Source organism: Macaca thibetana, chromosome 6 (assembly GCF_024542745.1).
Source record: "Macaca thibetana thibetana isolate TM-01 chromosome 6, ASM2454274v1, whole genome shotgun sequence".
In the NCBI taxonomy this organism is placed as follows: domain Eukaryota; kingdom Metazoa; phylum Chordata; class Mammalia; order Primates; family Cercopithecidae; genus Macaca; species Macaca thibetana.
Window position 1 is genome coordinate 70,057,111 of NC_065583.1, and position 15,504 is coordinate 70,072,614.

At 37.3% G+C, this 15,504-nt stretch overlaps 1 protein-coding gene across 1 annotated transcript in view; it reads right to left on the reverse strand.

Moving 5' to 3' along the window:
- Positions 1–1,684: 1,684 nt before the first annotated feature.
- CAMK4 (calcium/calmodulin dependent protein kinase IV) overlaps positions 1,685–15,504 on the reverse strand; it is a 258,982-nt gene continuing 245,162 nt past the window's right edge. Inside the window, exons 9-11 of the mRNA XM_050793067.1 lie at positions 11,656–11,782; positions 7,159–7,311; positions 1,685–6,092 (exon numbers count right to left, since the gene is read on the reverse strand). Coding sequence (XP_050649024.1) covers positions 5,652–6,092; positions 7,159–7,311; positions 11,656–11,782 — 721 coding nt within the window. The 3' untranslated portion in view covers positions 1,685–5,651. The remainder of the gene's footprint in view (positions 6,093–7,158; positions 7,312–11,655; positions 11,783–15,504) is intronic.

The window sequence follows — 15,504 nt, forward strand, 5'->3', positions numbered from 1 at the left end:
AAGATTAATCAGAGTGAAAATTAAATGTCATTTTTGACACAGTGAATCACAAGCAAAGATTAAATGTGTATATTCTATATCCATGTGTTTTCCAGGTCAATCTTCAAAATGAGCTGAAAACAACTGTTTAGAATAGTGTAATTTTGCAGTCTTAGCATTGCTGTTTAGAGTTTCAAACAAAATTCTGGGCCACAAATACCCTGCATTTCTCCAGTCTGGGATGCTCCTGTCAGGGCTTTAGAGGACAAGCCTGATGGCCATAGGGATGGAACAAAACACTGATCTGGGATAAGGCATAGCAAACCAAGACAGGAAAGGAGCAACCCATTGGTGGAATCTCATTTTTCCATTATTGACCAATGACAATATACCAATATTCAAATTGTATCACTTTCAATCAGAGGATGAGAAGAGGTTTTCTCCCACTTGGCTCATTTGAGCTCAACCAGGTCAATGCCTGGAGTCTTCTCTAGAGCAATATCTGATTCCTTTAAAGGAGAGTAAGATGGTTCACTTTCTCGGCAAGGCTTCTATTTTGCCCTGGTGGACCTCTGATCCAGATGACAGGGAACAGACTGAGTTCTTGAAGTTAATATCACACAATCCAATTGTCTTGAGTACATCACAGAGCATTTATGAAAGTTGGAATTTTAAATAACCAAACATAAATTAATCAAGTTTGTTATTGCTCTCCAAGATAAGTATAGAAATGGCTAAGTTTTATGAGCTGAGATTATATTATTTGATCTCAGGTAATATCCACAAGGAGTAATAATGACAAAACTTGCTCTTAATATATTGGTCAAAATACAGAAAGAGGAAATGCTGAACTTGGTTACTGTGGGTGGCTGGCTGATTTCTCTCCAGTGGTCTTGCTCTTTTTTTTTTGCCAAGGAGCCAAAAATTCACCCTGAGTGTGTCAGGGGAATAAAAGCACTTTGGAAAATTTTATAGGAAATTATTGAGTACATTTCTGTTTATCATGTGGTTATGAATATTATAATACCAATAATGAAATAACATGTACATTTTTTTTTAATGCAGACACACATAACATCTAACCATTAAACAGTGTTCAACCAGTAAATGCTCAACTACTAGCAATGACCCTGATCAGGAACACATCAGTGATGAACATAAGGAAATGAGAATATGGACTAATAGGCAGGAATTATAAGGAAATTACAAATCCTTTTACATAGGTTACTGTCTGGAAATTTTGCACCATCTAAAGTAAATCTAGACAACAAGACTGAATACTTTGCAATGACAAATAAGTGACATAATGGCACTATGATTGACTCTGCTATGTATATTTGTTAATTATACATTGAGTCAACCTTCAAGAAAATGCTACTGCTGATTCACTTTGTTGGCCTTTTTAAAAAAAAATTTTGCTTTGCAAAAACAATTCTAAAACAAAATAAATGACTTACTAAGTTTATCCTTTGCCTTTTCTGGCATTTACTTTTCTTTTTCCAACTTGAAATACAACCAGCTGCTTCTGTGCAATAAAAACTGATTTATGAAACACAATGGCTCTCTCCAAATCTTCAGCCTGTAGGCAACCCACTATCAGGTACCATGCATGTGAAACAGGACACAGGGATTGCTAAACATTCCGAATTACAAAATATGTTTAAAATACTATGAAATTGAAGTCACAGTAAAAATTGTTCCTTTCTTTTTGTCTTCCACTAAAAATGACTATAGAACCTTGAGGATTATTCTAAAATCAGTATGTAAAAAATTTTCAAAAGTCTTGTGTTAAATCCATGCGTAATGGCAGTGTTGATTAAACCCTTCTAAGGAAATCTAAAAATGCCAGCTAATGGTCATATTCCCATTTTGAGGATAACTGGCATGATATCACCATCATTACGCAATCTTCATCATGCAGATTTCGGATGGTTCAGTAGATTTCCAGAAAGACATATTGCCTGTGATACAAGGATGGCATGCAGCTTAATCCAGGCCTCAAAATCGGATTCTATGTGCAGTCCTTCCTGAATGAAGACACATGGTTGGCTGACAGTAGATTTTGGTAAGCAAGAATACTATTGGCATCATGGCAGTACTCAGGAGACTCTAGGCTGTAGTCAAGACTCCAGGGCCCATCAGGAATCAGAGGGATTAGTCAGGAGATAATTTAGTAATGCCCAGGAAAGTGTTGTTCTTTGAAGTCATGTTAGGAATCATTTCCCCTCTGAAGCACATGAATGGGCAGGAGTGGTCAATAAGCTTTTACTCAGTGTGTAACATTTCTGAAACACTTTCTTTTTGGCCTCCCACCAGCTCCTCAATGTGAAAACAGGCCACTTAAATCTAAGCATAGAACTTCAAGTGTCACTTTGCTTAAAATAAAAAGTATCTAGACCAGTGCTGTCTAATATGGTAGCCACTAGCCACATGTGACTATTGAGCACTTGATGTACCAAAGGCCTAACATACACTCCTGGTTTTGAAAACAGTATAAAAATAAAGAATTCAAAATATCTCATTAAATTTTAATATTACCTATATATTGATAGAATAATTTGGATGAATTGGATTAAAAATACTATAATTTCATCTATTTTTCTTAAAATGTGACTAATAGAAAATCTTAAATGACATGTGCTTGCATTATATTTATATTTATATAATGCACTTGTGGACAGTTAAGTTCTACAACCATATTATTCTGATTTTTACCTATTTATGTGTTCTGGGACAAGTGAAACTAGTTTGAGAAAAAAATACTGGATTCCAATTAGACTTTGTTAATGGGGGAAATAATTCAAGACTGTCCTTCATAGTTAAAAGAAAAAAACAACAAAACCTAGTTTATGCTATGTATCTGAACTTATCTCAAAATAAAAACCGATAATGTAACTTGATAATTGTTAGCTCTAAAATGCAAAATGTAATTTATTTTTTGCTGAAATTTTAATTATTTTGCTTTGTGACTATATTGCCAATTAGGAGTGATGTAATGAAGTATTTTGTTAAATTAAATCTCTGTCTACTATTATTTAGCTAAGTAATCTTTGAAATAGACAATACATTCCATTTTAACAAGCAATATAAACATTGACTGTTCTTTCAAAAATGTTAACATAAATATCTTAACTTAGGATGTATATATATGAAATCTTTGAATAATTTGACTGAAATGACCAACGTTTTTGAAAGTTTGACTTGTTTCCTACTGAAACAACGAAATTAGTCACTATATAGTCATTATCAGAATCTAATCTCTAACATGAGTCAAAATTTAAAACTCCCATTGATTTTTTAGAAATGTAGTTTATAGGTTTAAAAAGATAGAGGGAATTATCCTCAACTCTTGAGTACTCATGTCGAGGAGTGGTAATATGCGCTCATTTAAATGAGTAAATTCTAAGATACACATTGGCCAAGGTATTTGCAATGTTGTTTCTATAGTTCACAGGGCCAACGAATGCAGTCAGCCCTACCGTAGTGTGGGAATAATGTAACAACTGCCCTTGGAACAGTATGGGGGTGAGCAGGGAGGAATGATGTGTTCTGATCTTTCAGCTAAGTGCCACTTTCTAACAAGACCCCCTTCCCTCTCTTTGCTCTTCCAATACATACGTGTGTGTGTGTTCAGTCTCGTGGTAAAAAGTACAACAGGAAATTGATCCTCTTAAATGGAAATCTTAATGCTTAATAAAGAAGGCATTCTTAAAGGTTAAAAACAGTGAGCCCCTTATAATGGACAACATGGGAATTCTGAGACGGAATAATTAAACGAGGAAGGAAGGACAGAGGGAATAAGAAAAGTGCTCTCTACTAGATAGTACAAATAAAACAAAACAAAAAATAATCTTCTGAGCCCAGATGATGTGCCTCTTCAGGGCTCCGTATCAGTGACCTGTTAAGATTCTTAAACTATGAAAGATAAGAAGTCCTACCTTGTTTCCTTCCCATGAGAATAGTAGTAGAGGGAGATTTGTGATTGAAAAGAAGAAAGTCAACTGAGGTCCAACAGCCTCTACAACCTGGAGCTTTAATTTCATTGTCTAATTTAATAGTTTTGAGGGAGAGCCAACATAATTTAAGATCTCTTTTTTTAATAAGGAATTTTATGTGATAGCCATTTTTTATTGTCTTTAATTTGGTCTCTGAAAATAATTATTTTTTAAAATGAATTCTTTTTAAAATTAACCCACCAAAAATAGACACATAATTAATCTGATAAAATATTCATTTCAACTCAAACTAGAAATAAATTGGAGATACTTAGTGCAATTTCTATAAGGGGAAAGTGTTTCTATGAAAGTCAAGGAGAAATTATATTTATTCTGGGAAAAATCATAATAAAATACTAGGTCTAATGTTCCAGCTTTTTAAGAGACTGATTTGAAATCAGTATTTTTCTTTTTGTTTTTGTTTGTTTTTTAAGGTAAATAAATTGCATTGTGCTAAATTTCTTGGCAGGCACATTCTCAATACTACATTGTAAAATGTGGGTACTTTCATTCCAAATATGAGAAAAAGACATACTAGCTTTTCATAAAGAATTTTGGTTTGTAAGGGATATGTGTCGATAACCATCAATTGGATTTAAAAAAGAGCTTTGGTAAAGAATAATGTTTTCTTACTCTATTAAAGTCAATAATTAATAATCTTATAACAGAATATTATTCCTACTCTATTAAGACATTTTGGCAGTAACCTGTGAAATAGATTTTTGTAAATATTTGAACCTTGGTAATTATAGATTTTATGCATTAAAATGTTCTTATCTGTAAATTTGTATAAATTCATGAGTAAATACAATTTTATCTGGAAAATGAAAAGGAATCAATCTTATCTTCATCAGTTTAAGGACAGTCTTACCTTCTTTTCTTCCCTGTTTCTTTATTACGCCCTAAGCTTTGTCTATCAGAAAGTCATCTTATTGGAGAGCAGGTGAAGGAAAGAATGAAACTCAGCATGAGTTTGTAAATTACTTCCTCCAGGGTTGTAAAATGGCAGAATCTTAGAACATTTTGGTTATTATTAATATAGTATATATAAATAAGAATAAAATAAAGCATTCTGCACACACAAGCTTTAGGGACATATGGCTTCATGGCCTTTAAAGGATACTTCAATTTCTTACCATTGCAAGTAGATTTTTTTTTTTTTTGCATATATGTACAACTATATCTACAAGCATCTCCTTGTAAACAGTTTGAACACATCAATGATAAAAAGTAAAATGTTGTAAAACTTATGGGAACATGTCTTTTAGCACTGCCTAATATTAGCTAAGCAGTAGTTCAAAGGAATTACTGCCTTGTGAAGAAATCCAAAGGATGTAGGATGGCTAGGTTTTCAAAGCAAAAACAATTTGCTACTATTCACTTCAAATATGTGCCACTGGTTGCTGAAAATGTATGTTTTTAAGTGTTATGTTGTGTTTACTTGCAAAATTTAACTCATCGGTATTAGGTATCCATTACATGCCGTAGAAGACACTATTATTTTCATAAAGCAGTCACATGCATTGAAGTTAGAATTACCAACTGGTATATATGTATTTTTTTTGCACCTCAAAAACAGAATCACTATAGTACATATCATGCTTCCACACCTTCCTTGCTGAAGGACAAAGTACATAAAATGCCGGTGTTTGACTTCCAGATCTGAAGGAAGCTGGTTTAGTACTCTGGCAGGATCACATCTTGCTGTGGAACGTCAAAGCCCACAGCAGAGCTTCCTTGCCCTTCCCTGGGAGCTGCTACTTCCTCCACAGTCTTCAGCTTCTCCTCTGCTAGGCCCTTCTCTAGTTCCAGGTCAGCCACCTTTATCCCATCCTCCACTGCCTTGGGCACCATCCTGGGGGCCTCTTCAGCATTTATATCTGAACCTTTAACTTTCTCTAAGGCTTGCACCTTCATCAGCTCAGCCTGTGCCCCCTTAACTGCGGCTTGGGCCCCATCGCTTTGAATTTTCTCTCCTTCTGGAATAGCTTTCATGTCCTCGTTGCCGTCTTGGATTGGAGAAGGGTCTCGGCTAGCCTTGTGGCTCTCCTGGATGTTGCCATGGCTGCTGCTGGCACTTCCCAGCCGGGAAGAGGCCACCACAGCCTTCACCGCTGCCTGATTGGAAACAGAAGAGTGTCAAGTGTTACCTCTGCTTTAACACCTCAAATCAGAGCTCAACCCCAGCTTTGCATTTAGGGATTCTATTTTATAGGTTAGTTTTAAAGTTTTCAAAGTACCTTATTCCTACATGTTTGCCAAAATAAAATTTGGAGAATGAACAGTAAAACCTCTTTAATCTCTAATTAAATACAAATTAGTGTATTTAACCGTCTGGACAACTGAAAGCCTGAGTACTTGTGTTTACCTGTGACTAACCAATCTTTGAAAATTTTAAACTGTGTTTCCTAGTGTATTTGTTTTACGGAACACTAGTTCTGTGGATGTTAGTAGTTTTTACCATATGGATGTCATCATGGGGATACAAGAGTTCCATAATCAAACTAGCTTGAGAAATCCTAGGTTAAGTCAAGACTATTTAATTTGGGGTATTTATAATTAATGTGACCATGGAACCTTTCAGATTTGTTTACTCTGTATCAGACTGTAAGCAATAGCGGCATAGGACCCTAACTCTGACTCCTAGCTGCTCTCTGAGATCCTCTACTTACATAGTTAGTCCTAAACACAGTTATGTAATAGAAAAGCTCCTAATCTCTATTCCATAGGTACTATATAAAATGATAAGTAATTTACTATATCACTTAATTTTTTAAATTTTTGTCAAGTAAATTATTTATCTATATTAGTAAATATAGTTTCAAAAATTGTTTCCCAAGTTTTACATATTCTGAAAGAAAACAATTTTCTGAATATCAGTTTTTCCTGAACAATGCTGTTTAAGCAGTACACTTTAATTAGATGAGAAGCAGCAATAATATATTTGGTATGTAAATATCAACCTAAAACAAATTCCCTTTATTAATCATGAATTCCTTATAAGAGTATAAGAAAACTTAAGTAGCTTTGTGTCAGCCTTATTGGAATTTCAAAGCAGGATTTGCCCTGGTGCCTTAATAAATAAATAATAGTATTAGATGAAGAACATTAGAACTATTATTGATAGATCAAGAGGAGATAGTTTTTTTGAAAACAAAACAAAACAAAATATATGCTATCTTACCTTAAGCTTACGCCGAGCATTGAATTCTTGAAGCTTCTTTTGAGCGGTATCCATGTGTACAAAATTGGCTGCTTTACCTGTGACCCACGGATGCTGGAGAGCTTGAAAGGTAGTCAGCCGTTTCTTTGGATCCAAAACAATTAATTTTCTGACCTGAAATAATAAAGAACCATAAACTTAGTGAGGTTTTTATGATGACCTGGGCTTGCCCTCAGCTTACAAACTTGCAGGTCTTATTCTATTTCCCAGCAGTACCACTAAATACATGTTAGAAAAAAATTGTTTAAGTCCTACTGTAGGTAGGAATGGCTTCAGGTAGCAGTAGCTGAGGGAGTCTGAGAAGACAGGGCCATATACCCCCAAAGTAGCAGACGGCTTTCCAACAGAAGTCAAGAAACAGCTCCTCCCTTGCCTGTGGACTGGAAGTTCTTTTAAGGTAGAACAAGCAAAATAATTCTGGGCTGCATTTCACAATCACCTAGAATTCAGAACTTAAAGTACATCTCTATGGTAACAGAATGGAATCATTCATGCACCATCATTCTTTCTGTGGGGATTAAATGGCAAACAACAGGGAGAGTATCCCAGCACTTACGGAATACTACCGTATGTTTCTATCTTGGGGTTTACAGTTCTTTCTAACCCCTTGAGGGTACTTGAAGGACTAAGCCTAGAATTTAAACATCATTTTATAATCCAGGAAGTCAGTGGCTTGAGGGCATGATTTGCTTAAAGAATGGAGTTCAATCAATGGCAGCCCATTCTTGGAGGTTTACTACTGCTTGTGAGGATGGGCAGTCAATAAATTGCCAGGAAGGTCAACAAATAAAATAATCCACAATCCTGGGCTTAGTAGGGGTGACCTGATATGATGTAGAGACTATTGGGAGTCAGGAAGTGCATTCAAGCCCTGGTTATGCCGCTCGCTACTTTTGTGACCCTAGATATAGACAAACATATGAATTGCCTGTGGACACCCCCTCAGGCCCTTTCCTTACAGAATCTTATTTCCACTTTAATTCCTTTGTAATTGCTTCTTAGATGCATATATAAGGTTTTCAAAACTCATGTCATCTTTTAGTAGCCTTATCATTTGGAACTAATAGTGCCAATTCATAAATGAGGGAAGGAGGGAAGCTCAGAAAGAGTTAGTGACTTGCCTCAGGTCAGACAATTTGGAATTGATGGAGCCTGTATTTAAACTCAGGTCTGTGTATGTCAGAGTGCATCTTGTGGCCACTACACCATGACGTCTCCAAGGCGGTCACTCTCTCTGTACCTTGGCCTGCTCACGTGTAAAATAAGGAGCTTTGAGTGGTTGTAAGTCTTAGGTCTTTTCTACCTCTAATTACCTAAGGAGACGTGAACACAGGCTAAGGAAATCAGGTGGCAAGGCAAATGAGGAATAAATACTATCTGGTTCTCTGTTCACTTCCTTTCTGCAAAGAATGTGTTTCTGGGCTAGATTTGTAGTGGACAGAGACATGAGGCTTTTTAGGCTTAAAATCTGAGAGGACATGGAGGAAGGCAGGATGGTTAAGAGAAAGAAGGCATGGTAGTAAATAAAAATCTGATAGTAGTCATAGCTATCATCTGTTGAACAGGGCTATTAATAATTTCATGTAAATGAGACCTAATCCTTACAACATTTTTGACAATTAGGTATTTTCTTTTTATTTTTGAATCATTTTTCTCCTCTCCCTCATCATTACTATCTTCCTCATGAAAATGCAAAGAATTTATTGAAAGTCAATGTGCACCAAAAATTTATATACACCATTGCTAATCTTTACATTTGAAGATATTGATAACAATCCTAACTGAATTGTTAGGAAACTTTCTGAAGGTCAGAATCACACTCAAAACCTCGCCATTACCCTGTGGTACCCCTTACATCCAATTCCCCAACTCCTCAGCACTTAGTCTCTGCCAATGACACAACAGATGTGGGTTTTTTTTAGTAAGTATACATTTATGGAGCTCAAGGATTCTTCCAGTTCTGAAGTTTTAAGTAGTGATAAACTAACATGGGATCTAGCTGAAGGAACATCAAAGCTAACCCTCTTATTCACTTAATATTTATTAAGGGTGAAAAGAAATGGAAGGAAGGCTAAATAAGAGTACTATTACTAAGTTAGTTGATATTAGTTACTTAACATAGATTATGTTCCTTAATTCTCACAACAACCTAGAGATAGGTACAATTATCCTAGATGAGAAAACTAAAGCATGGCAAGGTTAGATCATGAGCCCAAGGTTACACTTCCAGGACATGACAAAGGGGGCACTTAAATCCAGGTGTGTCAGACTCTAAAACTTCATGGGGTACTTCCGGATCCATTGTTTCATCCAATGAACATTTACTGAGTCTGTACTATATGCCCATGTGGTTCTGAGGTCTGGGTACACATGCTTTGTCCTGCCTCAGAGCTTAAAATCTAATTAGGGAGGACCATTAAATATATACATGATGACTGTTATGAACTGGGGAGTGCAGGGGGTAAAGGAAGATTTTGGCAGAAGGAACCAACTGTAGGCAGGAGGGACTGAAGGGGAAGGCCAACCATGCCTCTCAAGGGATCTCTAGTGGCAGCTGGGGCTTGAGAATAAGAGTTACCTGGGTGTGTGTGTGTGTGTGTGTGTGTGTGTGTGTGTGTGTGTATGGGTGTATGTGTAATGGAGGAGAAGGTGGGGAGGAAGAAAGAGAGAACATTACAGAGCAGAAGAAAGAGCCATGGCAATATCCTGAGATATGCTGATGATAAACTAGAAATGTGGTGCACTAGACTGAAGAGTGAGCAAAGGAGAGAGATGTGAAGTGAGTGATGGCACAGGAGAGACTGGCAGGCCCCAGACCAGGCAGCATCATGTAGATCTTGTTATGGGTTTTGGATTTTATCCTAAGATTCTTAAAGCAGGACAAGGACATGATGTGATTTATTTATAAGACCATCCCTTTGAATCCTGTGCAGACTGTATTTGAGAAAGACATGAGAAGAGGCAGGCAAATCAGATAGGAGGTTGGGGCAGTGGTCCAGGGGAGAGAACTGGATGGATTCAAGGGATGTTTGGGAGCATAAGGTATGACTTGAGGAAGGAGTTGCAATGACATATCTATATATCACACATCACACACACTGACTTTCTCTTCCCAGTCATGCTGGAAAAGCCATGAGCCTTAGGGAGTCTGTTCCATGAAGGAACACAGAGGGTAAGGAAGAAATGCTTGAAGAAAAAAGAGCACTGGAAAGGGAGTCTGGAAAACTGGATCAGCCCTAATAATGTCTTTCTGCTGGGAAGCTGTGTGACCTTAGCAATCATTTCACCTCTCTGGTCTTTAGCATTCTCATCTTTAAAATGAGAGGAGGACTAGATGCCTCCTAAGAGGCATGTTGTACATCTAAGAGGCATGTTGTACATAATTGTCCACTTGTACATCTAGATGCCTCTTAGGAGGCATCTAGTCCTCTTTACATCTAACCTTCTATGATTCAAAAGTCAGCTTTCGATTATGTCCGTGTGGTTTTTCTCTAGTGGATTGATGATAAATGTTTCAATCTCATGTTAGCATCCTCTTTATTTTATAAGCGATGAGTGACCTCCTCAGAAGGTATGGATTTCCTGAATGCAAACAAATGACTTAAGTTAAGTCAGTATTAACTTAAGTGAGAAGCAATGTAAAAACAAACAAACAAAATGAACTATTAACACAGTGGAACATTTTTATAATGCCAATGATACATAATGGGACTTATGTTACTATCAGGATTTTTAATAAATTTGAATGAAATTTCAGGAAGCAATATTGTTTTACTTGAAGTATATCTAGGCTAGGTGCAGTGGCTCACACCTGTAATCCCAGCACTTTGAGAGGCCAAAGTGGGAGAATTGCCTGAGGGCAAGAGTTTGAGGCCAGCCTGGGCAACATAGCAAGACCCCATATTTACAAAAAAACATTTAAAAATTAGCCGGGTGTGGTGGCATGCACCTGTGTCCCAGCTACTCAGGAGGTTGAGGTGGGAGGACTGCTTAAGCCCAGGAGTTGGAGGCTACAGTGAACCATGATCATGCCATTACACTCCAGTCTGGGTGACAGTGAGACCTTGTCTCAAAAAAAAAAAAAAAAGAAATGAAGTATATCTAAATTCTAGGCAATTGCAAGCCATGTTAAAACAGAATTCTGTGTAAACTGTGTTTGAATTTACCCAGCACAGCTTTCTTCATAAGCAAGGTTTTAATACTTATCAGGTATTAAAAGCTCGTTAATACTGTAGTAATTGTAGTTTTTGATAATTCAACTAGTGAGGAGTCAAAAACATATCTAGTTTTTATTCTCTAAGGAAAATGTATTAATGAACTAATTTTATTAAAAATACTTTAAAATAGAAAGAAAACATGATATTAATAAGGGTAAAGATTTTAAAAACTGTACTGCCCATTAATTAGTTAAAAATAAATTTATTTCATTTTGTTTCATTTTGTTTTGGTTACACTTACCAAGTCCTTGGCATTTAGAGATACTTCATCCCACCAGGGGGAGATAAAGTAATATTCACAATTCAGAATTCTTCTGAACATGAACTGATCGCCTCTTTCATCATAGAATGGTTCAAATCCACAGAGTCTAGAGGAATAAAATATAGAGAATAAAATGTCTTTAAAAGCTCAAGTATATTTCATCAAATTTCTGTAGGAATTCAAGACTGTTCTTTTTCACAGCTTCCTACTATGGAAGCAAGTCTACTTAGCACGAGCATGCAACTGCCTTATTACAATTCACTATTGATAGTGTGAACACATAATCAAGTCCTCAGGAAGTAGGAATTAATATAAAACCAACTTAGGATTTCTACAAAAAGCTATAATAATAATTATAATTATTGTATAATAATAATAATTTGTATAATTCTTATTACACAGAAGAACAAGAATAATAATAGCTAACATTACAGACATTATGCTAAAGCCTTTCCATGGACTTTTTGACAGGTATTGAGAAGACAGACAGACAGGCAGACAGAGATTGAACAGACTTCCAATTTAGTATGAAAGGGAAGAGCTGGGATTTTGAGAGTAAAGAAATTAAAAAGTGGAAAGAAGAAATTTTCACTTATTTTTATTCTGCCCTATTCTATGAAATCCTCCATAGAAATGAATAAAGCTTTATGATATTTCCATTCCATTCCAGTTTGGATTTCAGAGTGAACAAAGATAGGAGCTGAAACTATTGTCAGGGAATGACCTTAAAAGATGTTTAATATTAATATAGCCACCAGATGCAGCCAAAGAGATGAGCAGCCTCAATTTACCTTATTCTTTGTATCATTTTCTACTATGGAGTCAGCTTAAAAATGAATGGGAAAAATGGGATAAAAGGGACAGAGAACAATCTTGGGCATCTTAACAAGAGAGAAAGGAAAAGCGAGTTGTTTGGGACCACCAAGCGTCCACTGTTTATAGATGGGTGGAAGTTCTAAAATCAGTAGGGACCAAGAGGGAACTGCTTAAAAAAGCCCATGCCAGGGCATGTGTTGCATGTGTTGCATTTGAAAAAAAATGAGGGTGGGAGGGAGGATGAATAAAAGACATTTTCCCAAAGATTTCCCTCAAGCTGACCAGGTTGGTACACACCATGAATTTTTTTTTTTTTATACTTTATGTTCTAGCGTACATGTGCACAACATGCAGGTTTGTTACACATAGCATGAAAAATTAAAGTGCATCCTAATAAAATGAGTTTTTAGAACGAAGCAGTTTCGTATGTCCTTTTGCTCACAGAATGTCCCACTGGGAGAATTTTTGTCTCTTCCAGATATTCTGGAGCCAGTGAGAAAAATGCAAGGCCTGACAGTGCAGAGGCCTGGGCCAATGCATTCTCCCTTTCCCTACTGAACAGTCTGCACAGAGAATCCCACTCCCGACCTGCCTGTGGAAGAGCAGCCTAAGGTGAGATGGGACACATGTCCTCACCTTGACAATGGGAGAGTCTGGCCTTGCCTGCCCTGCCCTGCTCTCCACAACACTAGAAACCTTTGGCCTGTTGCAGTTAGTCATGGAGAATGAGCCAGCTTTCCAGACTTAGTGTAGGAGTTTCCTTATATTTCCCCTTCTGAAAATCTAGAGACAAAAATGACCAGTCAAGAGTTATAGTGTTCACATGCCCTTTCTCTCATTTCAGTCCTGTCAGTGACTTTGTGCTTTGGTGACAGAGGTAAAAGGTGTCAACTTCAAGCCTTGGGGCAGAACTTCAGTGTTCAAAGCTAAAGGAGAGAGTTTGAATCTCTGATGCTATCTGATTTCTGATCGGATCATAAGACCCAGTCCTGCAGCTTTTGCCTATAGGGGCAGAGGGTTTAGGTATAAAAGGTAAAGATACGAGAATTCCTGGGAGAAAAAATAGGATGGCCTTCATTTTCAGCCTAATAGCATTCTTAGAAATAGCAAGGCTATATCAATAGCCTGGTGGTGACAAGCTAGAACTCTTAAGAAGGAAAGAGTGGGCCGGGCGCGGTGGGTCACACCTGTAATCCCAGCACTTTGGGAGGCTGAGGCAGGTGGATCATGAGGTCAGGAGTTCGAGACCAGGCTGGCCAGCATGGTGAAACCCCATCTCTACTAAAAATACAAAAAATTAGCCGGGCATGGTGGCGCGCGCCTGTAATCCCAGGTACTCGGGGGGCTGAGGCAGGGGAATCGCTTGAAACCAAGGCGCAGGTTGCAGTGAGTCAAGATTGTGCCACTGCACTCTAGCCTGGGCGACAGAGCAAGACTTCATCTCAAAACACACACACACACACACACACACACACACACAAAGCAGCAAAGAGTGAAGTTAAAATGCAGCAGTAGCCACAAGAAGAGGGACAAAAGAGGTAACAGAGTTCTTTACACTGATAGGAGGAATCCAATGTCTATTCATAGCTTTATTTAAAAAAAAAAAAGAGCCCCAGGTACGTACAGACAAATATCGGTAACACAAATGCCTCAACATTTGGAAGACAGAAGAAAGAATATGACTGAAGCTCATAATGTAGCTTCATTGTAAGATTTACTTTCCCAGGAAGCATTAACAAAATGGATCTTTAGTTCCATTTGGTTACTTTCCATACTCTACTCTGTCTGTCTCCAAGCCACTCTGGTGAAATGAGTGAGATGTTAGAGGTCATAGACTCAGGTGCTCAGCAGGCCACTAAGTGTACATTAAACCAATCCAATAAAGGAGATACAGAGATCCAGTGGCACAACCCACTAGAGAAAATGTGCCAGTCAACCTTGCCAGTGGGCTTCACCAATTATTAATGAACTACAGAGTAAATAAAACGTCCTCAGGCTTAGGGCCTGACATAAGTTAGCCAAAAACTAAAGAATATTAGTTGTAAGCAGCACTGTTATTTTCATTTTGAAGGCTACCACTCTTACTTTCAACTAAACCTATTAATTAATTACCTTAAGCTTATAAAGATAAAAGAAATATATAAAATAGTTTGTATAATTTGGTAATGGACTAGGCGATAGGACAGAATTTTAGAACTATCTTCAGGGTTACAATAAAATATTTCTCAAGTAATTATATTTTTCCCTTCATTTTCCCATGTCAGTGATATCATTAAGTATTATGTATTCCACATTCCAATTTTTCTGGGTAAATGTAACTTAATTTCCTACTTCCATCTCTCAAAGTTCTTTCATATCATTAATACTTAATGCCTCCCAGTACATTTCAACAATGTAACAATTGTTGGTATATTGGTACATAAATTGGGTATATTTCTACTTTAGGGGCAAACCTACGTTTTGGGGACAAAAACAGGATTCTTTACCTCTCCAAATTCCTCTCAAGCTTTTTTGTTTTTGTTTTTGAGTCGGAGTTTCATTCTGTTGCCCAGGCTGGAGTGCAGTGGCGCAATCTCGGCTCACTGCAACTTCCGCCTCCTGGGTTCACACCATTCTCTTGCTTCAGCCTCCCGAGTAGCTGGGATTACAGGCGCCCACCACCATATCCTGCTAATTTTTTATATTTTTAGTAGAGACGGGGTTTCACCATGTTAGCCAGGATGGTCTCGATCTCCTGACCTCGTGATCCACCTGTCTTGGCCTCCTGAAGTGCTGGGATTACAGGTGTGAGCCACTGCACCCTACCCCTCTCAAGCTTTTCTAAAGACACAAGGAATTGAGCACACAAAATATCTTTTTGTATTACATATTAGTGGGTGGCTATTTTATCAGTTGCTTGTTAAACCTTTTCATCTTGGATATCAACCATTGTGTATCAGGTGAACTTAGATTTTGCCAACGTGCCTGTGGGCCCTACCACAGTTAGCCCATTCCTAGTCCATATCACCAGGA